This window comes from Triturus cristatus, chromosome 6, assembly GCF_964204655.1.
Source record: "Triturus cristatus chromosome 6, aTriCri1.1, whole genome shotgun sequence".
NCBI lineage: Eukaryota > Metazoa > Chordata > Amphibia > Caudata > Salamandridae > Triturus > Triturus cristatus.
Genome location: NC_140589.1, coordinates 498540300 through 498567121, shown reverse-complemented (window position 1 = coordinate 498567121; position 26822 = coordinate 498540300). Strand labels below are relative to the sequence as shown.

The window sequence follows — 26822 nt, the reverse complement described above, 5'->3', positions numbered from 1 at the left end:
TCAGCAATACTGCGCGCTGGAGTTTCCAAGGCGACTTTCACTCGGCACCGCCTTTTGTCGTGAGTGGAGGTCAGGCCTGCTGTTCGCCTTTCCGCCACATACCACTCCTGCCAAGGGTTCTGAAGAAGATCAGGTGTGACCGGGCCCAAGTCATTCTTGTGGCTCCTGACTGTGCAAGGAGAGTCTGGTATCCAGAGCTTCTAATGATGAGCATCGACCCTCCGATCAGGCTGCCCCTTTCGGGAGGATGTTCTGTTGCAGCATCAGGGGAGGGTTCTGCACCCTAACCTGTCAACTCGTCACCTCCATGCGTGGAGATTGAGCGGCAACAGTTGATGGCTTTTGACCTTCTCTCGAGGTTTGTAATGTTATTTTGCCAGCCAGGCGGCCCTCCACTAAGACTATATATGCCTGCCATTGGCAGAAATTTGTATTAAACTGTACAGAAAGGTCTATTGACCCTCTTTCTGCTTCTCTTTCTACTGTCCTGCTATTCATTTTAACCCTTGCCCAACAGAGCTCTGCTTTTAGAACTCTCAAGGGTTATTTCCTCTGTTTGCTTTTTTGCGACTGCCAGACCAACCCTCTCTCTTCAAGTCTCCTATTGCACATAGATTTCTAAAAGTGCTGGCTCACTTCTTTCCACCCACGCCCTTTATTATACCACAGTGGGACTTTAATTTGGTCCTTACCTACCTGATGTGTGCTCCACCGACTGGACCCAAAAAGAGTGTTGTAATTTTACCTTCACCACACAAAAGAGTGGACGACAAACTCTTTGTGGGGTACGTGGGAGCAAAGAATGGGAGGGCAGTGCAGAAAAGGACCATTTCTCGCTAGGTCGTTCTCTGCATTAAGATATGCTATGCCCTGGCGAAGAACCAGCCCCCTGAGGGATTAAGGGCCCATTCCATCAAGGGAAAGGCTGTGACTATGGCCTTCGCTTGGGGTGTCCCAGTCCCAAGATATCCATCAGGCGCCAACGTGGGCATCGTTGCACACATTTGCATAACTCTACTGCCTGGATGACCCAGATGGCCCGGATGGCACTTTGTCCGCTCGGTCCTGCAAGGCTTTCTAGTTTAAGGTGTTGGTCCACAATCCACCGCCGGGAGAGTATGGCTTGGGTATCTAATTCAGAGGTAAGGAATCTGCGGTTAAAAGTCTCTATCAGATAAACAAGTTATTTACCTTCGGTAACTCATTATCGGATAGAGACTCTAACTAGCTGCAGATTCCTTACAGCCTCACCCATGCCTCCCCGATTTGCAGACTAATATTGTAGGGCTAGGGTTTCTCCTCCTTTCAGGGCCCTAGTGTTGCACACGACTGCTTCAGTTACTTCGGGGGTCTGTGCTTCTGTCGTGTAAAACCCGAAAAGTACTGATGTCCACGTGCCTGGGTGGTGCCTATAAAGGTACCGCAACATCATAACCGACGCTGCTGATCACGTCACGTGTAGCCGAATGGAGCCACCAGACGGCGCGCGCAAGGGTTATTGCTCAGCAAAAGTTTCCGGATCCAGCCTAATGCCTGGGAAATTCAAAGTTAAGGAATCTGCAGACCCTCTACCAGATAATGCGTTACCGGAGGTAAGTAACTTGTTTGTTAAAACAATGCCAGATATCCTGCCACTCAAAGAGCTAGGGACAGTGGGTCTTTATGCTTATTCCAGGAAGGGCAGATCAGAAAGAGATTGGGCAGACTGCATTCCAATCCACTGGTGAAAGTGAGATGTGAAAGCACATGGGCAAAGTTATGCACAAAGGATCACTGAAAACTTTCAAGCTCCTTATCTGTACCTCTGCACAGCCAGTAGGGGAACTCTGAAATATGGCCGTGGTACGCTTCTGCTGACACTCAGGCCCCTAATGGAAATAAAGGTCTCTTTCTGTTTGACAGACTCGCGTGGATGCCAACAGTATTTGAAGGTGGTGAGTAAGCAAGTGTTTGCAGAAAGAAGTGTGCTCGCCATGCAAAGCCACTGTTCACTCACCTGCCTTCTAACTGGTTCTGGCTCAATCCTCTTCTGCTCTAGGGTGAGTGCTAGCAAGACTTCTTCTCTCAGGAAGATCTGTTTACTACTTGTGCTTGTGGGTGACTTCCATGATGGCAGGAGCAACAGCATCGGCAACGGGACGCCATAATTAATTCCAGCCCATAGGAAACGGCCAGTCTTGGCTCCCCATTCAGGAAGAGAACATGCCTTTCTCCAGCGGACTGCTGGGCAGGCCACGCTTATAAATCCAGCTGGTGTATCTTTACGGTTTTATATGCCAGCTACTTGGGCAGGCCAGGTCTTATTGCTTCTGGTCATGGGCAGTTTGTCATTTTGCAATGCAGAACTGGTAACTACATGCCACCACTGTCGAAAGAAGGCTATAATATCAAGCTTTCGTCAGAGAGAGAACATGAACTTTAACGTGCTGGCCTGAAGTGTTATTTCAGGCCAAGCGTGTTGGCTTCACTCTTTATCCTTTTATTTCTCCCTTGTTTTAAATGCTCGTGATAGATTTGTTAGTTGAAAAATGTAACTCAAAATCAGAGATGATGAGAAAATATTGCATGCATATTGTACTTTCATGGTGAAAATTAATATTTAAATACAGTCACGAACATATACATTATAGTTCCTTATTTATATGGTAGTTTGTGATTTAAAAAGAAAACATCATCCCTGAGGAGGCGTCAAAGCGCTTTTCGGTGATTAGCACGCTACTCCGGAACCCAATAAGGATTAGTGGTGAATTAGTATGGGAAATATGAATTAATTTGAGTAGTGGTTAGTTGGATTGGAAAGGATAATGGAGGGCTAGAAGACGGAAGAGTCTGAAAAGTGTTTATTGGAAGATTTTAGTAGGAGGAGGTTTGGAATGAGTAATGGAGAGATGGAGTAAGGAAGAGGCTTTAGAAATGGATTGGGGAAGTCCCAGTAGTAAAATGAGGTCTCAGATGGGTCCAAGGAGGGCTATATGAGGGAGGAATTTAGAAAGGGTTGTTTGAGATTTGGGGTGATGCAAGGAGGGACAGAGGAGGGAAGAATCTAGAAAGGGTTATTATGGAGATAATAGTAGTAGAATGAGGTTTAGGATGAGTCAGAGAGTGGACGTAGAGGATATACTTAGAGAGGTATAGAGTGAAATATAGGGTTGCGCATTGGAAAGATGCAAATGTGTTTTTTTAACAGGAGTAAAGTATTAAATATATAGATACACAAGTATAAGGAAGGTAATATATAAAGATTTAAGTTTTATTTAATAAACTCAGACTTTCAAGTGTTGCTGTACTTTAAGCTAATTTATTTGTTTTTTTTCCCTTTTTCTTTTCAATAATTCACTAGTGAAGCAATTGTAGATAAAAAGTTATGATAGAATGTACATATTGTGATAGATAAACGGAGAACCATAAGTATCTGATCAAATAACTTAATTGAAAACTATGCAGTGACCTATGTACATGTTAAGCATAGAATAATATAAGCATAAGTAATATGTACATTTGTTAAGCAGACCTAAAGAATATCTATTTATAAACATAATTATTATACATATTTATATATAGACATACACATATCTAGCTACATACATATAATCAAATTAAATGCTTATATACACAGGGGTATGCTGTACATTTGTGTTTGAGTATGTTACCTGAATGTCGGATTGACTGGCACAGAATGAAGGCTCGTTTGAGTCAGAATGTAGCAGGTCAGAGAAACTGCTTCAACAGGCTGTGGTCACTGGTGAATCCCTGCCCTGAATATTCATTGCTGCTGTGAACGCCACTTGGAGCTGCGGAAAACACTCGAACCTACCGGCTGTGCCCTCGCTGCTGCGCTGATTGCAGTGTGGGTGCGGGTGACGCTCTACTTACAAGGGGACTTTTATTTGCAGAACTGACTACCCGTGACTGCGAGGTCCAGGCTGCTTTGTGCTCCAGTTATCGCCCGCACCTGGCTCCTCTTCCCGTCCCCGCCCCCAACAAGCATACAACGCCTCGCGGCCCCCGCTACGCGGGAGCCGCTTGTAGGCTGTGGTCACTGGTGAATCCCTGCCCTGAATTATCATTGCTGCTGTGAACGCCACTTGGAGCTGCGGAAAACACTCGAACCTACCGGCTGTGCCCTCGCTGCTGCGCTGATTGCAGTGTGGGTGCGGGTGACGCTCTACTTACAAGGGGACTTTTATTTGCAGAACTGACTACCCGGGACTGCGAGGTCCAGGCTGCTTTGTGCTCCAGTTATCGCCCGCACCTGGCTCCTCTTCCTGGCCCCGCCCCTCTTGCCAATTTAATACACACCCCCCCACGCGATCGCAGGACGCGCGCGGGGCGTCACCCGGGGCGAAGACCGGGCAAAGAGCGGGCCGTTTGAGGCCGTTCGAGACTGTACGAGGCTGGGCTGGACACACCCCTTGGCAAGTGTGCTCCGTCAAAGGTAACAAGCAATGGCTACCGGACTATTGAGGCTGGCCCCTAAGGGCTGTAATGTCGTAGGGACCCTAGACAATTTTAGAACACGGGCTAGCAATGTCCTTGCATATGAGATCGCTGCCACAGAACGTAGACTGTCCCTAGATCCATCGCTAGGGAAGCGTTCCTCTTTGGGAGCTATTATGACCATCCCCTCCCCCGATAACTCCGTACCTCCCATACTAGGTGGCTCTCCAGTTGAGGTTCTCCTAGATGATCCTTCCCCTCTGGTTGTTTCTACTCAACCTAACCCAACTGTTTTCGGGCACAATCAGGCTGATCACTCTTCCCCAGCTCCTATATTCACTTGTGCCACAACAAGATCCATGACGGATCGGTCTGTCAGAAGTAAATGTTCTGGGGTGAACCCCCCAGCTACAAAAGGGGAAAAAACGTGAAGGGGTTCCCGTGAGATGTCCCATTAAAAAGAAACAAAAAAAGATGCCTGTCCCCAACCAAGATAATTAAACACCCTTAACAGAAAACGACCCAGTTAATATCCCGACTCAATATTCTGTCGTACCCCCTACATCCACTGTTCCATGTTTGGAAGTTCTGGAGGGATTGAGTCCTAGTGCCTTTTGGGATAGAATGGCTGCACTAATTGATGGAAGGCTGTCCCCCTTAGTTGAGCGCCTTGCTGCTCTGGAAGGGAAACTAGCATTATTACCAAACCAAACACAGCCTAACAGTGGCACCAGCACACCCAGCTCTGAATCCATCCTGCCACCAATCGACCAATTTACCCTGTATTTCGCTTACTGAACAGGTGGCTGCCCATTCTTCCGCTCCCAATTTAGCTCAAACTGGAGGGGAACTAATCTGCAGCAAGGACTGTAGGCATGCTCGCTCTGCCATACCACGACAGGTTAGTGCAACCTGTGAAACAGGTAGCCTAGCGGGTCCTTCACCTCAAATCCCCCCCCCCCTCCCCTGACCATCTCTGTATCTAATCCCCCCCTACCACTAAGATTCTCCCAAGACTCGACTTACCACCAGAATGTAGTCCATATGTTGTGGTTTTAACAGGCGTACCCGAACTCCCACAAGACAGAGTTGAACCCTATCTGTCTTTGAAGTATAAGACAATACATTGGTTGAACGCAAATAGACCTTTGCCTTCAAATTTGAACGGGGAAATTCTGATGGTTCGAAGAGTATCTTGGGTAGGTCGGGGCGTGAAGAACATCAGGGGTGATTGCATAATTGTGAATTTTAAAGATCCAATGGTGGTAAAATATGTCGGTGAGGGGGGTTGGAATAATATGGCTGATGGAATCCACTCCCCCCTCCTTTCATACTTTTATCCGCTGGGAGCACCCAAACTTAGGAGGGACACACTTATTGCACAATCGACCACAGAGAGACCGCGCATAGGCCACAGTGGATTTCAAGAGACTGATTCACATCTTGCCTATTCTAACATACCCTGCCATAATAGGTTCAGTTCCTTGGATTGCATTGATTGACTGAAGCTAGACTCCAACCCCAGGCCCATAGCCACATTGCAGACGGAGCCAATTGAGAGCTCGGCTCCATCACCACAGCCCCAGGCACTCATGGGCTCAGACATTTGGAAACACCTGGATGATGGCTACGATCCTAGAGCACGGGGAATACTCACAAGTCTGTCTGTAGCGTCCCTTGAATGTCTAAAATCCCTAGATGACAGGAACCTTTTACTAATAGGTACCGACACGGGCATTCCACCCGCCCTGATTTCGACTCCGTATCCGGGTGGAAGCCCCAAAACAGGGCTAACTTATCAAATAGAATTGAAGTCAACGGATACACCATTTTCTGAGTTAACAGTGCTTCGTTCTGACACCCCCTTTGATAATACTCCCCTTCTTGACCCTCTCACAGAGCTAGGCCTAACACCTACCACTATCAGTGGCAACTCAAGTACACCCCCGGCCAGAACATCTACCTCCCCTAGGTCTTATTCTGCCCATCTTTCCACCTATAAGGCTACAGGGTTGAAAATTCTGTCCTGGAACGTGGCAGGTCTATCACGTTTGTTAGAACTCCCTGATTGGGGGGAATACATTGATGGTCATGATATCTGCCTCTTTCAGGAGACTTGGGCATTGAAGCCCCATTATCGTGTAGGGTTTGCTACTTTCTGGGAATCTGCAGTAAGGCCAAATGGGGGAAGGCCCTCTGGAGGGATGTCTATTTGGGTACGGACTCATTTGGGATGGGCATTCAAGAGAATTAATACCGACTCACCGGATATTATGTGTTTAGTCATGTCCTCATGGGAAAATGAGGTACTGACCCTCATAAACATATATTCCCGTCCTGTGAGTTCTGGCCAGGAGTCCATCACTTTGAGCAGTTTGGATGTATTTCTGAGAACCACTATTAACACCGATTTTCTTGTAATCGGTGGAGACTTCAACTGCCACTACGAACCTTTGTACGGGCTGATCTCCCCTGTATCCCAGGAAGAGGACCAAGTGTGGGCTATACCGCCTTCCAATACCTATCCCACGAAGGCCTGGACGCCATTGGTTCTTCAACTCACCCAACTAACACTTACTTTCTCGCTAAGGGCATGCAATGGCAGGTTCCCTGCCGATAATCCAGGTAACCCAACATTTGAAAGAAATGACCAAACTTCCATCATTGATTATATTATGCTTAGTATGGGACTGTGGCCTAGGATCTTGGACTTCCAAGTTATTAAACGCTGTGAAAGCGAATCCCATTGCTGTCACCTTGGAGGGTTTTACAAACCATCACCTTCCTCCCATTGATCCACCTAGCGTTGTTCCCCTGATCACAACTGATGGCTCCCGAAGAGTTAGATGGGAGAAGATCGCCCTATCTGATAGGAATCTCGGTGCAATGTACTCTGAGATTTAGCCTCTTTTGGAGAAATTAATGGAAGCACAAACTACACCAGAGGCTCATCTTGATTTAGACCTGATTGGAGCTACACACATAGAACTATGTGGCACCCTTGAGACCCACTTTAGCCGGGCTATTAAGAGAAACGTACCATCTACAAGGGAGAATCCTACCTGGTTTAATTAATCGTGCAGGGAAGCAAAGCTATTGCTCTTGACAACTCTTAAAAATGGCACTAAGCCAAAAATAAAGGAAGCAAGGGCCCTCTTTAAGAAAACCATCAATGAAGCAAAAAAAGAGTGGGAAATCAGCAGATGGGAGGAAATCTCCCATGCATTAAAAAACAGGGACCAAAGATCATTCTGGAACTTAGTTAAAACTGGAACGTCACGTCCGATCCAAGCGCTCCAACCCAATCTTGGGCAAGAAATATGGCGTACTTATTTTAAAGAACTCTACGCTTCTAAGACTCCACTATCGTTCATCTCCCTCCCCTACTCTAGTCCTTGCCTACCCCCAATTCAGGCCTTGACCCCGATGTGCACCCTCAGTGAGGTTAGAGTTGCCCTCAGTAAAGTCCAACCCAATAAAGCCCCAGGCTTAGATAGAATCCCAGGTGATCTTTTTAAAAGTGAGCCCGACATCTGGGTCCCATATCTATTTGGTCTCTTTAACGCAATTCTAGCAGGAATGCCGCTACCACCCACTTGGGCTGGAGCCGAGATCATACCAATACATAAAAAGGGCTCTCCACTTGATCCGGCTAATTATAGGCCTATTAGCCTAATAGATGTTGCCCAGAAGATTTTTGCTCGCATTCTCTTAGGGAGACTACAAACCTGGATGGAGGAATCTAACATTCTGACCCCCCTGCAGGTGGGTTTTAGAGCTAGAATGTCAACTGTGGACCAATTGTTCAGGCTACAAATGATCCACTGGAAAAGTATAATTTTAGAAGGGGGCAGTCTTTACCTCACTTTTGTTGACCTAAAGTCTGCCTTCGACATGGTGGACCGCAGCCAACTCTGGGAGCTGCTAAAGGGGATGGGCGTACCTCTCTACCTCTGTGACCTATTAGAACGCCTCCATAACGACACCTTTGCTAGAGTCAGGTTCGGACTCCATGGAGAACTTACAGAACCATTTCGGGTAGAAAAGGGAGTCAGACAGGGCTGCGTTTTAGCCCCAACCCTCTTTGCCCTCTTTTTGAATGGACTGGTTGAAGATATCCTGGCCCTAAGCGATATAGATGCCCCCAAGTTGGCAGGTAGGAGAATACCCGCACTTATGTTTGCGGACGATACTCTGCTTTTGTCCAGATCGCCCATGGGTATGGTTAGAGTCCTGGATGGCTTTGCCACCTTTTGCAGGAAAAGGAACCTAATCATTAACGTGAATAAGACTAAATACATGGTGTTTCACGCAGATACCACCAATCGTCCCATACCAAAACTGGATGGCCTGCCCCTAGAACGGGTGAACACTTTTGATTATCTGGGCTTGACCCTCAATAACAAAATGACCTTGGCCCCCCCAGATCTCAAAAGTAAACTTAAAACTCGTCCAGATATCAGGGGGGATTCTAAAGATGCTTAAAAATAGCCACTTAAAACTAATCAGCCCACTGGTAGAGATTTATAAAACCCAGGCAAGGGGGGTGGCAGCCTACGGCGCTGAACTATGGGGTCATAACCCATCCTTGATTCTAACTAAGTCAGAAAACCAATTTTTTAGACAATTATTTGCACTCCCAATGAGCACCCCTATCCAGCCGCTCAGGATGGACCTGGGTATTCAACCAATTGCAGACATGGTCGCCTCCAGACCGGTAATGTATTGGCGACGACTATGGAGCACTCCTGAACTTGCTACCTTTCAGGAGGAATTGAAGTCCATCTTATTGCTACCAAAGGCAGGTGCTATCCCTTGGTTAGCCTATGTTAAAAAATTACTCAGGGATATAGGGAGAGAAGACTTTTGGCTCTCACCTGAGGTCACTTGCCCCTCCCTGCCAAAAAGATCATTGGCAAAAATTCTGGAGGAATACAAGCTGACTCAAATCATTCGATCTGCTAATACTGCAAATTTGACCTCTGCTTTCCTCGAGGTCAAAATTGGCTATAGATTTGAGTTTGCAATAGATTTGATTCACCCGGTAATTGCCAAAAAATTATATTTACAATTTAGGCATGGGTCCCTCCCCCTCCTTTCGAGAACAAATAAATGGGCTGGCTTACCCAGACAATCTTGTCCTGGGTGCGGTGCCACTGATGAAACCGAGGTTCACGTTATAATCTTCTGCCCGGCATATAAAATCCCCCGTAGAAAATGGATAATTCAACTTGCTAAGAATATAGGGGCCACGAACCACAGAGATCTCTTCAGGTTGCTGAAATATGATTCTTCCCCCCTATATGTTATTGTGATAGCCAAATTTCTCTTTTCTATGTGGCTAATCAGAAGACAACTTCTACCTCATTAAGGCAATTTTACCGGTACTATTTATTGTCACTATCCTGTTTTTATTTCATGAAACGCTGAATGATGATTGTATCTACACTCAGAATCATGTTTTATCCTTTTTTATTTTTCCTGTTGATATTATATTATGCTATTTTTTGAACTTTTATGGCTTGTAGCCGAAATAAAGTTTTTCTGACTGACTGACTGCTTCAACAGTATCGTCACATGGCTGCCTGAAAGATTGGAGCTGCATTTTCTGTTGAGATGGCATGTTTTGAGATGGTATATTTTTTCCTAACTCTTTTGCGTCAGTTTAGCTGAAATTACACACTAGAGGGCAGTGTTAGCATACTTTGTTTCACTCTCTGTAGTACCATACCTTCTGCAAAAGAAAAAGACAAAAACAATTGCAGTTAAAAAGAAAAAAACCTACCATAATTGTCCGCAGGTGGAAGGTGCACGCTGTTCGCTTTCATTTGTATCTGAACAATACCTTTGAATTGAAAAGCAAATTTTCTAAATTTCATTTTTTTTTTCATAAGATGCGACTCCGTTTATGGCAAATGCAGGCACTGTCCTCGCTGTGGGCTTGATGGTGTTAGACAAACTCAGGATGACCATCATAAGTGCATTGTCCAGTCGTTCAGAATCTTTCAGTATTCGGGAATTATTCTGAGCCCTGCTTGTGACATCTGTGTTTAAGGAGAGGCATATAGCAGTTTGTCCATTTATTTCGTGTGCACATTTAAATAGTTACCTATTTAAACAATCATTTGCTAAACAAATCATCTGAATTTTATGTTAGATCTAGCCTTTGAGGCAGCTTTAGATTTTTCGTAAACTATAGTTTTTACGAAAATCTATTCAGAATATGCATACTGGTCTTCTATATTTTGCTTTCGCCCACCACGGCATAAAGCACGGAGCAGCGAGCCAGCCCACTTTACTCATTGGTTCTCTTCACTTTGAGTGACTGAATTTAACCTATGAGCATTGTTTACACTTGCCTAGAATGAGCTCCTTTCTCTTCAGTTTCAAAGCTGGTTCAAAGTGTGCTTTGATATATCGTTTCTTATATTAAATGTAAAAGCTGTTTATTTATTTTGCCTGCATTTCAGGTGCCCAGTGTGATGGTGATTTATTTCACACCTTTTATGTCGAGTGTACTAGACTGCTCATGCGATGTGGCATATTGTGGCTTACCATGAACATGGCGCCTGCCCATTGCTTGCCATTGGTTGGGTTTTCTTGTCCCATCTTTTGCCTGGTTCTTATTCTTATCCCAGCTTGTCAGTGTTTTGGTTGTCTCTTCATGGAGCGTTGTCTCTTTAGCATGTGTGTTTTTGCTGGGTGTTGGTGCTCAATGTCAGTGAACCACTGTTTTTCATGTTGTGTAAGCACTCACAGAGAAAGCTTTTTTTTTTTTTTTTTAGAATTCTCCGTTGTGTATATCTCTCTCCTCTTGTGCTGCTGCTTCTTCCTGTGTGTGCCTCCCCCTTCCCGGTTGCGCTTGCCCGTATACTTCTCCGTGTTGCTTCCATCCTCCCCTGTTGTTCTGTGCCCCCCTCCCCTGTTGTTCGGTGCCCCCCTGCCCTCCCGCATGTCGCTTCTTTGTGTCCCACCCTCCTTTTGGTGAATCCATGTCCCCCGCCTTCCCTTTGCTACTTCCGTACCACTCTGCCCTGCCCATGTTGCTTATGACCCCACTATCCCCCATATTGCGTCTGATCCCCCTGTTGCTTCACCCCATGTCTTCTGCTCCTGTTGCTTCCACTCCATTTACACACACCTAAAAAAAACTAAATACGTATTGTTTTTAGTTATTGCTTTGAATTGCTGCAGTAACTAAACCCCCTCTCCCAAAAAAAAAAAATCTGCCTCCTCTTTTTGGAGGCACATGCATACATGGTACATACAGCTGCAAAATGACGCAGACGGCTATGTAAAAGTTTTCTTGTTTTACTCCAGCCATGCTGCACAGCTTAAATGATGCTGCACAGTGTGGTGATCAACCATTGGCAAAGCCAATAAGTCACAAAGGTGAGACCTTGTGACTTTGCCAGTATTTGTCAGAGTTGCCTTTATACAATGTTTAGGTTACAGTGTAGCATTGTAACTGAAAACAATATGAGTGCTTGGTTAGGTTGTTGCATTCAAAACTCAAATACTCCCAATAAAATGTGTGCACTTTTAGTTAAAAGCATGAAAATGTAAACAGCCATAACAGTGAATGTTGTTTCAATTAGAATTTTTTATTTCAAACATTTGGCTACCACATTTAGGTCGTGGGATATTTTTTGTTTTTCTTTTCTTTTTGTGGTCTAGGCTTGCAATTAAAAATGGCCATTTAACTAGATTCCTAAGGCCATTGACTTTGCCAGTGCTTGTTTAACAAAAAAAAGAAAAAAAAATGCTTCCCGTACATAAACCCAAGTGTAAACAAGCTTTGTGTGCCTGTACCATAACAGCTGTGGCACTGCCTTTACTGAGTGGCGAGGCACTGTTCTAGAAGATAGCTTTACTGCACCAACTCTGGCACTGCAGTCACTTTGCAATGATATTTTGCGGTGAAGAGGTTTATAGTGCACCTTCCTCAGTACAATACTCCTGCACTCCTTGGGGCACAAGGTTCAAATGTGCTTGTATTGTGTAAGTTCTGGCACTACTCTCAATCTTTAAAGGGGCGTTGTGACAGAGGAAAGTTGAGTGGATCAGTTTGGGCACTGCTATCACTGTGTAATGGATCCTGCAAGGTCTATGTTTCCAGTGGAGTCATTTTAAAAAGGTTAATATGATGTTGGCACACAACAAAAAGTTCAACAAATAATGGAATTAAGGCAGCAGACCTGTTATTGTAAAAATGGTACATTTCATTCCACTAAAGACTAATTGTGTTTCATCAACAATTTTCTTTTTAGCAGCAATTAAGAAAGACATTGATTTATGTGAAGAGTGTCAACAGCACTTTGACTTATGTAAACCAACAGTACAAGTGTTTTTAAAATCAGTTTGTATCATCTTGCCATCTGTTTAGGTCTATGGCACCTCTTGCATCAGCCATTTGAGGGCATCATCAGGACAAAGGAAATAATGATGTTACAATTTATTGTATTGGTTTGGCAACCTTGATGCTTAACAATTAGGCGTGAATTACGTGAATCATAAGGAGTGAGAGTACTCCGCTATGCCTGCAAAGTTACTTGAATTACGCAGTCTGTGCTGCCCACTCCATAACTTAAAAATGAACTGCATAGGCCAGAATGAATCACTATATGTATTTGGTATGACATTCTGTAATGGGCATGTTGTTTTTATGTTCTACGTGTCTGATTTACAGTTAGTTAGGTCGTGATTTATTCCCCTTGTTTGCGTCGGTGAACTGTACAGTACAGGGTGTTTGAGAACCATAAATCCTTATATATCTGTTGTATTGTTTGATGAAGCTGGATCCTCCTGTGCAAAACGGTTTAATGCTAAGTGTGAATTGATTATTTGATGTATTTTTACAGTATTTCAATCTCCATTATATTTCAGGCTTATGGCATGTCAGCATTGCCTTTAAATCTGATTAAAGGTACCAGAAGTGCAGCATATGAACGCTTGGAGAATACGGACGATATTGAGGAAGTGGAGCAGCAGATTGAAACAATCAAGTCAAAGGTTGGCAAATGTTATAATTTAAGTTTTCATTATTTGTATTGTGCCATATGCCAGAGATAGGCTGTTTCAAGGTATAAAGAAGTGTGCCACAAGGTACGACAAGGTTTAGTATATGTGTAAGAGTTCTCAGCCACACAGCTCAAACCATTGCTAAAAGGTAATTGCTCCTCTGTTAAGTATACTATTGACTTCTTTTTTCTCCCACTGTTCTAAACAGTAGAGCCAAAATATATAAACGTCTTGTGTGGGCTGAAGTATCCTCAAATGTACATTAATATGAAGTTAATAGTCAGTAAAGAGTTCCTTTATAAACTTACTCTACTGTGGCTTGAAATATACTTTGAGGTCATGGTAAGGTGCCGCTTATAAAAATATGCTGTGGTTATTAGTATGTAAAATAAATATGGAACTGGTAATTTGAAAATAACCCAGATACCCAGCTTTGTATTGGCTGTGAAATATATTGTGATAAATGTAATATGAACACTTTAACAAATTTTATTTTCAAAAGCTGCAGTGTTTAAGGATATTAAAGTTCAACTAGATTCCTGCTTTCTAGTTCAGTGCTATAAATAAACATACTACTGTAATTGTCTTATCGTTTTCTAATGACTTTCCAGGGAATTACTCTGGTAAATAATTTTTACCTCAGATTCATCACCTTTTGAATAGCCCTACTGGTTATTCATAAGGCACCAGACTGGATGCAGACTATTTATTCCTATCAATAGCTTACATCACACACTCAATATATAAGAAAAATGGCACATATTGGGTGTCGACTGGCGTCCGTTCCTAATTTTTCACACCCCATCGACACTGGGTAAGAGACATCTCAGTGGTTCACTACTAAAGATCCTCATAATTTAAAAAGGACTGGGTCCTGTCTTCTCCTCAGGTTTCAAGGTATAAACCTTCTTGTAGAAGCTGTAAAAAGATGTCTATGGCAGATTTTTGGCAGATCCCACTATGCTCATCAACTGCTACCCCTACTCCTCAGGTCTAAAAGGCCATCAAAGAACTGGAAGCCAAATTGTTTTCGCTGAAGCCCTTAGGGACACCCAAAGCGGTCCTCTTCACCTTCATGTAAGTTGTCGTGCTTGATAAAATGTTCTCTTTTCCAGACATCATTCTCTCCTTTGTCTTTGTAGCCAGTTCCATTATTAGAGAAGATGATGCTAAAGTTGTCAACTCCATCTGCTGGCCCCTTACAGGCTGACGCCTTTCCTCCAACCGTACTTGACAAATTCAGTACAGCTATTGCTACCCTTTGGGGCCACTTGACCCATTCCTGTGTTTTTACTGATTCCATCAGTCCTGACCCTAATTTTTTCATACTCCACACCTCCACAGGTTCTGGACTCAACACCTCTTCTAAACAAAGACACCAATGCCTAACTAGACACTGCACCCTATGCTCTCAGCATAGTCTTCGATGCTCTCCATGGTACAAACCTCTTATCCAATCTCAGCCCCACTTTCATCTTTGAAATCAGCAGATATTATTCACATAGTGAGAGTTAAGGCTCATTCCTGTTTTGATGAGGAACACAGAACAGAGCACCTTCCTAGGGTCCAGGGACTTTGCACAAATGGAGGAAACTTTTTAATTGGACTCTGATGCTCCTGTTGTGCCTGAAAAGAGCTATCGCCTTTCAGAAGTTGGAGACTCTGAGCTTGATAATGTCCTACCTGCTAAAAGTACCTTTGACCTTTTTCTAAACTTAAGTGGCAATGGCCATGGCACTTCTTTAGGAGGGGACATTCCTTGCCCTTTTGCCCCCTCTTGTAGAAGTTAATTTCACTTTAGCGGTATGAATCTCTGCAGTATGCTTGGAATTGATCTTGCCCCCTGTTAAAGTTAAACGGTTTGACCATAATCCTGGAACCATCTCCTATGGTATCAGATCCACTGCTGCCTTTTAGCAAGGTATTCCTGAAGGCATTAATGGATGCCTGGGAGAAACTTGTCCCTGGGCTGGAAGCCCACAGATAAATTACTCAACGATACAGACTGGCACCTTAGGATCCAAAGTTTCTTTCATAGAACCCTTCTCTTGAAAGTCTGGTGGTTCGGCTTCTTCTACTAGACTGAACCCTAAAATCTGCCCTATGGCATCTCCAGATCTAGAGTCCAAGAGACCTGATTCAATGAGCTTAAACATCTTAGCATGTGGCAGTTTAACTCTCCAAATGGCTGTTACCACATGTTTTCTTGACCACAGCATCCATACACTCTCGGAGCTGTCATACATGACCACTAATTATCATCCTTCCCGACCACATGAAAAAGCTATTTTAAGGGCTGGTCAGTGATTGGCTAGATGTTTTCAAACAACTCATGAAGTGTCACCAGGATTCAGTGGACACAATTGCTTGGTCTATACCTATGGCTGCTACCTGTTCTGCCATTCCTGGATGCGTTCCTCAGACTTCTTGGGATATATCAAGTGACCATAATGGTCATGCTTTTTTACAGCAAGCAGCTCTGCGGAGGAAACACAAATTCTTGTCTGAAGCTATTAAAAACTAGTTGCTTAACATCAAGCTCACTGAAACATGCCTCCCCAGCACAACAGGTACTGATTTAAGCATTGTTGCCAATCCTACTTCTGTTGAGTCTTGCAGATGGCGCAGGAGAGTTGAGCTCCACCAATCCTCATTCTCCCAGATTGGGTGAGAATGATTTAGTATGCTTATCTATTGGAACTCAGCCTTCATGCCCTCCTCCCCTCTTGTACAGGTCGGGCGTGCTTTCCTAGCAGGGCTGATGGGTCCTCCACTCCAGTCCTCTAGCGCTGAATGCATTGAGATTAAGCAGTGGCTACTCAAGCCCACCTGTCAATTGTGGCTGACGCCATCTTGGCTGCCAACAAACCCATCACAAAATCCCTTTATGCTGACTACTAAGGTACATTTGTTCAGAGGTGTGAGTCATAGTTAGATTCTTTCCAATCCTGCCTTCCTTATGTTATAGCTTAATGTTTTCTCTTGCACAACAGGGCTTGGCAGTCACTATTGTAAAAAGCTATTCGGCTTCCCTGTGTCCCTGACCAGTCTGCTTCATTTTCTCTTCAAATTTGCCACTTTTGGAATGTTTTCTGAAAAGATTACTTTGTCTACTACCACTCCTTTCATTCCACGGTTTGATTTACGTTTAGGGTCAACCTTCTTCATGAGGTCTCCATTCGAGCTTGAACAGTTGCCTTATTAGTTTACTGGTACTGAAAACTGCTTTATTTTTGACTATAACTTGGGCCTGTGGCACTGGTGGACTGCTGGCCTTTCCAGCCCTGCTCCCTTTCATGGTGTTTTACTTAGGTAAAAAGGTGCTGAGCTCCTGCACTGCTAATCTGCCAAAATGTGTCTTGCTTTAACATGCGTCATTCTCCCACCTCCTCTTTCCCTCCTCCTCATCTCATCAAATGAATGACTGCATAGATTTGGTCCCAAGCGTGCTGTGTGTTGTTATATCTGCCACTCATAATAGGACAGAGTTGCTGCAGTCATGGAGGTCATCATGGTATCCAAGTGCGCTATTTCATGTTGGGGTTACAACTCACAATACGTTCTGCTATGCATTGACCCAAAAATATACTGGACTATCATTTGTGGACACTCTACGAGGGCCATGACAGCTTCCAGTGCACTCACTATAGGGCCATCCTGGTGGACAAAATTCACCCGATAGCCACAAGGTCTTCCTCACATACTTTTGCTCCCTCAAAGCTCAGACTCACAGTAACTGCTACTTTCCCAGGTTTGTGTTGTGAATTCTTTTGGGGTGATCAGAGCTACTCAATCCTGCCGAAATATGCAGGAAGAAGTATCCATCAGTTGAAAAATCTACTTGCCTGCTGTACCGTTCTTTCCGGTGTATACTATGTCTTCCTGCAAATATCTGACTGCCCTCCCTCATCCCTTATGTTATAGTGCAGTTATTAAAAAGATCCAAGTAAACGCAGTGTGTTGCCTACTAATATTAAAATTATACTAATATTGAAGTAAGAGGCAAGTAAGTTTTCACGTGGAACTTTCTGGGTGGCCTGGGTTGTTGTTGTACATTGACAACATTATAGTTTATTAAATGAAACACAAGCAGAGGGTTTGTACAGCGCATTTCATGAACTCCTGTATTTCAAGGTGCCCTTTTAGGTGATGGCAAGGAAAAAGAAGACCAAGGGAAAGAAAATAATTGCTAGGCTCTCACAATTTGGTTAAGTGGTTGGGCCGGGATTGATCCTAGGTGTTCTAGTTTCACATTGTGCAATCCTATTTCGTTCTAATTCAGTAATGAAGGTGCTTCCTGTTTTAAATTGACTCTCCCAAGGTAGCAATAGCAAAAGGGAAGGCTTACTTCATGGTGAAGTATAGGGATAGCTATTCAGATACAGCATAACACAGGATTGACAAATCTATGACTCTTCTAGAGACTAAGCGCTTAATTTAGAGGACATTATGGAATGAAACCCTCAAAATAACTCCATAACTCAATGACGGCACTATGTACATGATTTGGTTCTACTACTCCCACCTTACCCACCCCAGCAAAGCCCCACTGCTACCCTGCTGGCATCAGTGCGGCCCTCGGACACACCACAAACCAAACTATGTGGCACCTGGGAAAATGTTTGCGCGTACCCACGGTATAGACTAACAAGAAATGTTAAGATTTATAGAAGACGGAAAAGAGGCCACAATTTTGGAAACCGAACTAAGGATCTTTTGTAGAGCGTACTTTTATGGGCTTTCATATTGCAAAAAGAATGCAAAGCTTCTGGTTTGCTATGTATTTTCAAGCACTCTTCACCTCCCCAAATATTTTGTGTCTTGTCTTGTTAACAAAAATCTTTTTTTTTAAATGCAAATAAACTGTTACATTTGTTCTGCTTTCATTACAACAGTGCAAAGATGGTCGTCCGCTGCCATCAAAGGAACGGCGTTCTCTTCAGCATTTGGAAGAGAAGCTCAGAACGCTTCGGAGAAGAGGAAGGCACCTGGAAGATTTCCAGCAGAGTTGTTGGACATCATTATGCAGTGTCATGAGACCCCTGAAAGTGAGTTTTGTGCTAGCTATCATGCTTTTTTCTCTCCCTCTCCCTTTATGTTGCACTGGACCTCAAAAGGGAGTAATGTTGCAAAACATTTGAGGGTAATGGGAAGACGTACCAACTAAAATCTTGCTGTTATTACGCAGGCATTCACCTAAAAGTAGGGGTGGGCGGAATTTGCGTAGTCGCGCTATGTAAAGCTCCGCGAAACAGTAAAAAATCTCCGCCAGCACGCAGAAATTCCACGAACACGCAGAATTGCTTGTTCTGCCCGTTCGTGATGCTTTTTTCCTGTTCGCGAATACTGTTTGCGTGCTTGGGGGGAAATATCTCGCGAACAAGCAAACAATTCCGTGCAAATCTTTGGCAATTCCGCGTTCTCCGCGGACCCCGAAATTACCCAAATTCCGCGAGCAGAACGGATTTTACAGCCCAGGCCTACCTAAAAGTCTGTTGTTGATAAAGGAATATAGGCCTAGATAATTTCCTTTTGGTTAAGAGCCACTCGAGATTTGTGTGAAACTCTAACCTCTGATTTTACATATTGCTTGCAGTGTATTTGTTCTAATAGTGTTTACATTTTCCACAATACTAAAGTGGCATCTTAATTGTTCATCTAAGTTTTATGCGTCCGCGCCTGTTAGACCCTTGGGCAAAAAATTCTTTAGAGAGCTAAGTGCCAAAAATATACAATAGGTCTGTCTTAAATTTGATCAAAAGCTATTATAGTTAGCAATTCCAGTAAGTAAGGGCTTGAATTTTGAAATATTGTCAGTATTGAAACATAAGGCAGCAGAAAGTAGACTGCGTTCAGTGTTGCCATAGTAACATTAAAGCAGTTTTATATGTGACGTACTGTGGATAAAATATCACCTCCCACTTCTCTTCCATTTTCTCTATTTACAGCACTGCTTTGGCCTACATGTGAAATGTATATAAATATATTTTATGTCTTACCTTATCAATAATAGGTAACATTTGCCTTCAACAAAACCTGCCCATTCAGCCACAGTTATTTCCATTGCCACTTATCTGTTTTATCGGTCCATTGCTGGCTAGAATCCTTTTCATCTTTGAAATTAGTTTATAACTTGATGATACCCTTTCTGTGTAACCATATGTACAACAGTTCCTATTACATTTGTATTCTTTACTATATTGTTTGCTACCTAAGGAGTATTTAGTGTTGGTTACCTACACAATAGCATATCAACTCTTAGAAAATCTTTAAAACAGTGCCAGATCTGCATGTTTAGTGTAGCGAACTAAATTATTTGCTCGATCCTGGAGTAATGAGAGTTCCTTGAGTGAATATATATATATATATATATATATATATATATATATATATGTGTGTATGTATGTATATATTACCTACTGGCAGTCGCCAGTAGGTAATTATAGTTAGGACCTATTTTCCATAGGAAATCCGCAACATTCTATTTGGAATAACGTTGGCACCGATTGACGAATCTTTACGAAATTTTCCAAACTTTTGGCCAGCTCCGGTCCGCTCCTATTCTGAAAATTTCACGGTGATTCGTCAAGCGGGGACCGAGAAAAAAGGGGGTCCCGAAACGCGTTTTCCCCATGCATTTTCCCATAGGACCTGTTGACGCAGCTAGAGCCCGAACAGCTGAACGGAATTACACCAAATTTGGCAAAAAGGTAGTCCTCAGTTCAGACTCGTGCCTTTTGTTTAAATGGTGTAAATCCGTTCAGTAGTTCCTGAGAAAATTAGAGTTAAAAAGATAGATATATCTGGGCGGAGCCTAACCACACATCTCATCGTGAGATCTGATTGGCTGTCACTACTTCATCCAAGAAGTGTTGGCAGCCATCTTGGGACCAATATACATGATAGCACCTCATTAAAAAGCATTGCAGTTAATAGAAGGTTTTAAGACTTTAGTTACATTATAAATCATTTGTTGATGGTACCATACTCATTTTACCATGTGAAAAAGCTTTCTGCTGTGATATCATGAATCATGTTTGAGAGAAAACTATTTTCTCATGCTTTTCCCACAGAGGTTTGGAAGGTGATCTATAAGCTAAACTGAGAGCATATTTTCTGTAAATTCACATTATCATTCTCAGTCATGCAAGAATGAAGTCTGACATTCTCAGTAAAACATGTACATCCAACAAGGGCAGAGACTGTCGGTTGATTCCTTTGTGTTCTACTGCAGCTTCCCAGAGTGTTCTAAAGAACAACTAGTGCGCTAACAGTCCTACTTATGACAAACGTATTGCACACCTGAAGCCATCTTGATTGGAATAAAGTGGTAACTCTTAAAACATTTAATTTAAAAAGGAACAAAATGAGGGGGTTCATTTTGCCATAGAAAGTATGATTAGTGCTGCAGAAAGACAAATTAGGGCACATTTTGAGTGACTTCTCAAATCCTCTTCTATCATAAAAAATTCTGACATGCAGACTGAAACATGCACTTTGAATTCCAGCAGCAGACTTCCCTGGTGAGCAGTAGCTTTACTACAGTGATCTAATGAGCAACTAGAGTGCTAACATTCAGAATTTATGGCAAATGTGTGACACATCTGAATGTCTTCTTGATGGAACTGAAAGTATTTCCTACTGAGGAGACTGCAGTAAATGAGGAAATTAGTAAACTTCATAATCTCCCAAGATGGCCACCAGAGACAAAAGAGCCCACATGCAGCACAAATATCAGCCAGATGTAGCCCACATGTAACCCAATGACAGAAGTGTGCAAAACACTTATTTTTTGTGTATTTGCAGTCTTATATAGTGCAGACTTGTCAGGTATTGGAGTGCTTTACATGAGCATTGGTTACATCACAAGATCAAATTCATTTTGGTTGTAGACATGGGGAGATTAAGTGATTTGACCAGAATCACAGAATGTTGAGCTGAAGCAGAAACTCCAACCTGGTTCCCCAGTTGCAAAGTCTGCAGCTCTGGAAGTAACACCACATCCTCTCCCCTAAGTGCAACATTTAATCAAGTGGACAACTGGATAAAAAAACATAAAGATAACAAATAATTTAAAAGTGCTTTGTCGCTATTTGAAAACTCAGAAAATATGTCCTCATTTTAGTTTTTTAGAGCACTAACCATAATTTTGATGCAAATAAGACCCTCTCATATATGTAATTTCTAAAGGAAAAGCTCTAGGTATTACAGTTTTGATTACATCAAGATGACGTCAGGCGTTCCACACTTTTGTAATAAATATAGAATGTTAGCAATTCATTTGGATACTGTTGAGAGGCAGAGGCCAGGGGCACGGACTCTGAAAATTGAAGGCAGGTAGGTGAGTGCAGAGGCAATAATTTGACCACACTAGGGAGGCAGGAAGGGCAGTGGCAGCACAACAGACTATGGAGGGCAGTGGAAAGGGGGGTAGGGGCAACACACCAACAATACAGGACTGGCAAGAGAGGATGTGGCAATATAATAGACCATTGTGGGCAGAAGGAAGAGGCAGTGGTAGTACAACCATACATGCCAACAGACCCGTTTCAGCCAGGAAACGTCCAATGTTTTTAAGATCAAATGGGCTTTATTTGATCTGTCTACAATCTCCTCTTTTTCAATGTAGCTCAAAGGGGAAAATCAATACCCCAGTTTTCTTTCAAAATCTCCCTATTACCAAGTTTAAAATGTTCGCAAGTATGGTACATTGGATCATGGTAGGCAGGGGGAATTGGGGTAGGGACATGGACTCTGATAACAGAGGACGGGAGGGACATGGAGAGGTGCACCAAACTGACCCTACAGGGCAGACATCAGGATTTGCAGCAGCACAATACACCACACAGGGCATGCGGGATGGGAGTGCAGCACAACAATCCATAGAAAGCAAGAGGGAGGGGACAGGACCATGCACATGGACAACAGAGAACAGAGGGGAAAGAGGCAATGGTAGCTAGCTGACCATAATGGACAGAAAGGAGAGAAAGCTGCAGCATAACAGACCATAAAGGGCAGGAGGGACGGATCAGGGGCATTACAATGGAACAGACAAGCCAGGAGGGAGGGAATAGGGGTCTCCACATGGAAACAGAGGGCTGGGGGCAAGGGGGCAGGGCAGGAGCAGCAAGATGACCATGGAGGTCAGGCAGGATGGGCACTAGAAACAAGACACACCATGGAGAGCAACAGTGAGACTATGATGGCATACACACAGACCATGGAGGGAAGGTGGGAGGGGGTCAGGGGCAGCTAGCTGACCACACAGGGAAGGTGGGAGGGGCAATGGCAGCACAGAAGACCATGCATGGCAAGCGGGAGGGTTAGTGGCAGCACAATGGCTATGATGGGCAAGAAGGAGGGTGCAGGGGCATGCACAAAGGACCATGGAGGATAGAAGGGAGGGTCAGAACCTGGGCACAGACAAGAGAGTTCAGGGGAAGGGGCTGTTGCAGGGATTCTGCTTATGCACAGGAAACCAGGACCTCAGTGAATTGTGGTGTACCAAAAACTCACCTCAGAACCCAGAACCCCTTATCCGACCAGCATCAGTGTCCCATTCGTTATCCGAGGTTTATCTCGGCGGTCCCAATGTATAGACAACCCAGAACAAGCGACTTAGTGTATTCTCAGGAATGGTGGGTATCAGAAATACCTGTTTGTAATTATTCTCATATCAGTCCACAACAAGAGTAAACAGAGACACGGTAAAGTTTAAAGAGTTTATTTTATAAACCTCGTGTCCTAAGATGCAGTACTTTGGCTAACATAAGCAGGCAAATGATTAAAATCAAATCCATCAGCATAGTTACAATACCATAGAAAATGAAAGGAGTAATCATAATAAAAATGACAGTGGATGACAGCCACCTTCCTTTCGCTAGTAAACTAATATTATTATTAGACTAATAAAAGGTCTCTAGGCTTGAATGGGGAACCCCATACCGTAAAGATCAGCTCAGTGAGATCACTTCACAGGATCAGCTAGGCTCCTGGGAAAGCTCTTCTTCTGAATGTAATGAAAAACATGTAACACTCCAATATTAAAAGCACCCGACTTTCAGGTATTTGCAGCTGCGTGCGTGTTGTGGCTAAATAGTGGGCCGATCAACCTGAACCCAACAACATGCAACGTCTAGCGACCCAGACTGTTTCTTTACACGATGTACAGACCAAGGTCGCTGCTCACTGTTTGGGATGTGAACAACAGACAGTTCTCATGTGAAGCAAAGTCGAGCAAGCATTTCTCAAGTTAATAACATGTGACTACAGTGTCGTGTGCAAAAGCAGCAAAAGCGGCAAGATGGCTTTCTAACATCTAACGCGGTTGTGCTAACTTAGCATTGTACGTATATAGATAGCAATCTTCACTACACCCCCCCTTGATCGGACCACTAACCAGTAGGAGCGCACTTGCAAGAACGCAGAGTTCAAGTTTGATAGAACGGAACCAAGGGCATGAACTGTAAGTCCATATAAGGTAAGTGAAAAAGTTTGAAGAGAAACAACAAAGAAAAAATAAAAAGAATTGAAAAAAACCATTTAAAGGATAAAAAAAACATCATTGAAGGACGTATGACGAAATGAAAGTGCACAAAAGTCAATCCATCAATGTATAAGCACAATAAGTTGCAACAGCTTCCAAGAGGAAATCATTGGAATGTTCTGCAAAATTATCTGCCATCCAGTTTAGCACGGGAAAGGAACATTCATGCTCCTCGACCACCGGAGCCTCCAGCACCATTCGAGGACAACTGGCGTGCTCTTCAAGATAACTTCTCGCTAAGAATTCAGTTGCAGCCGTTCCGATGTCCCAATTCCCAAGGACTCCATGTGCTGCTCCACAGGCCATAATCCCAACGCCAGAACAGTCCAACTCATGAGCCACTATGGGGCTCATCAGCCGATCATAATCCGGGGCAGGAGACACCGAGTTCGACAGACACAAATCCAGAGCCCATTGGAATGGACAATCTAGGCAATGAAAGACGGGCTGTACACAAGTAAAGTAGGGAAACCGGAAGGACAATCCATAGGCTATGCTTAAGGTCGCGAGTGGTAAAGTGCCATAGTATTCAAGCATCCGGTAACGAAGATGTAACAGCCGGGACCTGCTGTCGTGAGACGCAAGTTGTGCATCCATAGCGTAGTGCGCAGATCAACAAAAGTACCCCAGCTACGAGGGCGAGAAGCAAAGGGAGACCTCCGAAGACGCTGGAAAAAATAGAATGGAAAAATGCCGGGATCACACCAAAAGTAGTTTGAAAGGAGGTCACGAGGCCGGAGCCCAAAATTTTTAAAAAAATGAGCCAGGCCACTTGTTGACGAGGCATTAAAGTTAGTCTGAATCAGGTTCCCAAAATGAAGTGGAAGATCAATATTCAAAAGCGCTTGCACCTCAGTGCGCGTGTTCGCTACGTGAAGGACAAATGTTTCCCGGGATGAAGACAACGCGACTTCTTTTTGAGACAATAGAGCCTTTATTCTGCTCATCTTATTGAACTCTGCTTTCAAGGTTGGAATGGAAGGCCAGATGGATACATCGAGCCGTCCATGCGGGGGTGGGAAAAGGAAGTTATTACAGCAAACCACTCTCTGTGATACAGTCACTATGTAGGGAATTCCCACTAACATCCCACAGCAAGCTTCATTATTTAATAACAAATAGCTACCGTTAGCAAGCAGCGTAAAAGACGGTGTTATAACTGGCACAGGGATCCCTTTCAGGACGCAAGCTAAATTAGGAGCGTGCACATTACATGCACCATGCAATTGAATGTGCCTACACACAACAGAGTGATCCGGAGTGGAAGTGCACTCTTCACCTTTCAAGTATACCTCTTTTCCGTCTCTCACACATCTATACGTGAATGGAAGTGACCAAACTTCGTGCAGGAAGGCAGTACCAAGTTGTTCATATCTGCCAAGGGCATAATGTTTCATGCACGAACTGAACTTAAACAGGGGGAACGGTAATGTTATCAACCCGTGAATAAGCCACACAGTGGAGTTTAATTCAGCAACAGAGAAAGGTAAAGGTTCTAACTTTTCAATGTGCAGTAATGAGTATGTAGCATCTTTCATGGACATGAACTGTTGTTTAGCAGTTAAATTAAAAGGAAGGAACAAAGATGAAGTATTCATGTAATCCCACAGGACTTTCCCTGCCTTTAACGTTTGCAACGTCCATGCAAACTGCATAATAGAACGCAATTGATTTTGACCATGATACAATACAGACAAATCATCCTGCACAATGTCCACCACAGATGAAACAATATTATCTAAGGTATTAAATTCTGGAAGACAGGGTGTTAATGCTATTATCTATTACAGCCAATACTTTCTCCATATTGGCTTGGTCAATAGCTCGTAATCTGGATGCAGCCTCAATCTGTGAAAGCTTCCAAACTTTGTTGTAAATAGCATACACCCATGTCTTGGACCTGCCAACCGCAGGACCCTTAACAAAATCATTCAAATCTATTTTGTCGTTTAATCATGATAAATGAAGTTTAATAGATGCTAAAGTGGAATGTTGCAGCCAAGATTGGCATAACTTGCAGGAAAAGACTGTGTATGTAGCGAGAGGGTGCCCCCGGAAGTGGGCGGAAGTGTGGTCCAACTGGAATGACTTCAGGGGAGGCATCTGCGAGCCTCCTTCAGTCTCGCAGGAAGGCTCAGGAGATATGTAAAATCCCAACGCTCTTGTTGTTCCGAGTGCTATAGAGTGGGATGCGGAGGTCGCATCACCGGTACGTAGGTGATTTACGGTGCTTAACGTGATGACCTTGTTTAGTTAGTTGGGGGGGGGGCAGTTCGACTGTTAGGCGCCTTTACGCCATTTTGGCAATATGCCTATGTTATATGGCTGTAATAAAGAGAAAAATGAGTCCTGCACTATCCTCCTCTAAACTGTGAGATACTCGCACCTTATAACGCCGCCGTACCCCCGGGTTGACGGCATAGGGCTGTGTGCTTCACGACGAAATGCTTGTGTACATCCTCCGCGGCCGGCCCGAGGGGTTGTAGGCTGAAAGCTGTGTAATGTGGAATTCTGCAATAATGGTCTTCAAAAAAAAAAAAAAAGATTGGCATAACTTCCCTACTGAGTAGGTAGTTACAGTGTGAGAAGATTCAAAACGGGGGTCTACACGAACTTGTGTATACCCCGGCGCTAAATCCAGAAACCGATGTTGACAGGAATCTGAACTCGTCTGCCACACCAACCACCCTTCTGGATTCAATTCAGAAATATTGAAGGATGTGTTGGAAACGTATGTCTGCAACGTAGCAAGGGACAGATCCGTATGATTACCCCAATTTGGATAAGCACCCAGACCCGGAATGGAGGGAGAATTACA

At 43.7% G+C, this 26822-nt stretch overlaps 1 protein-coding gene across 1 annotated transcript in view; it reads left to right on the top strand.

Annotated features, from left to right (window-relative positions):
• Positions 1-26822, top strand: part of LMBRD1 (LMBR1 domain containing 1) — a 701604-nt gene that overhangs the window by 302861 nt on the left and 371921 nt on the right. The window contains exons 8-9 of the mRNA XM_085610906.1: positions 13324-13449; positions 18354-18506. Coding sequence (XP_085467032.1) covers positions 13324-13449; positions 18354-18506 — 279 coding nt within the window. The remainder of the gene's footprint in view (positions 1-13323; positions 13450-18353; positions 18507-26822) is intronic.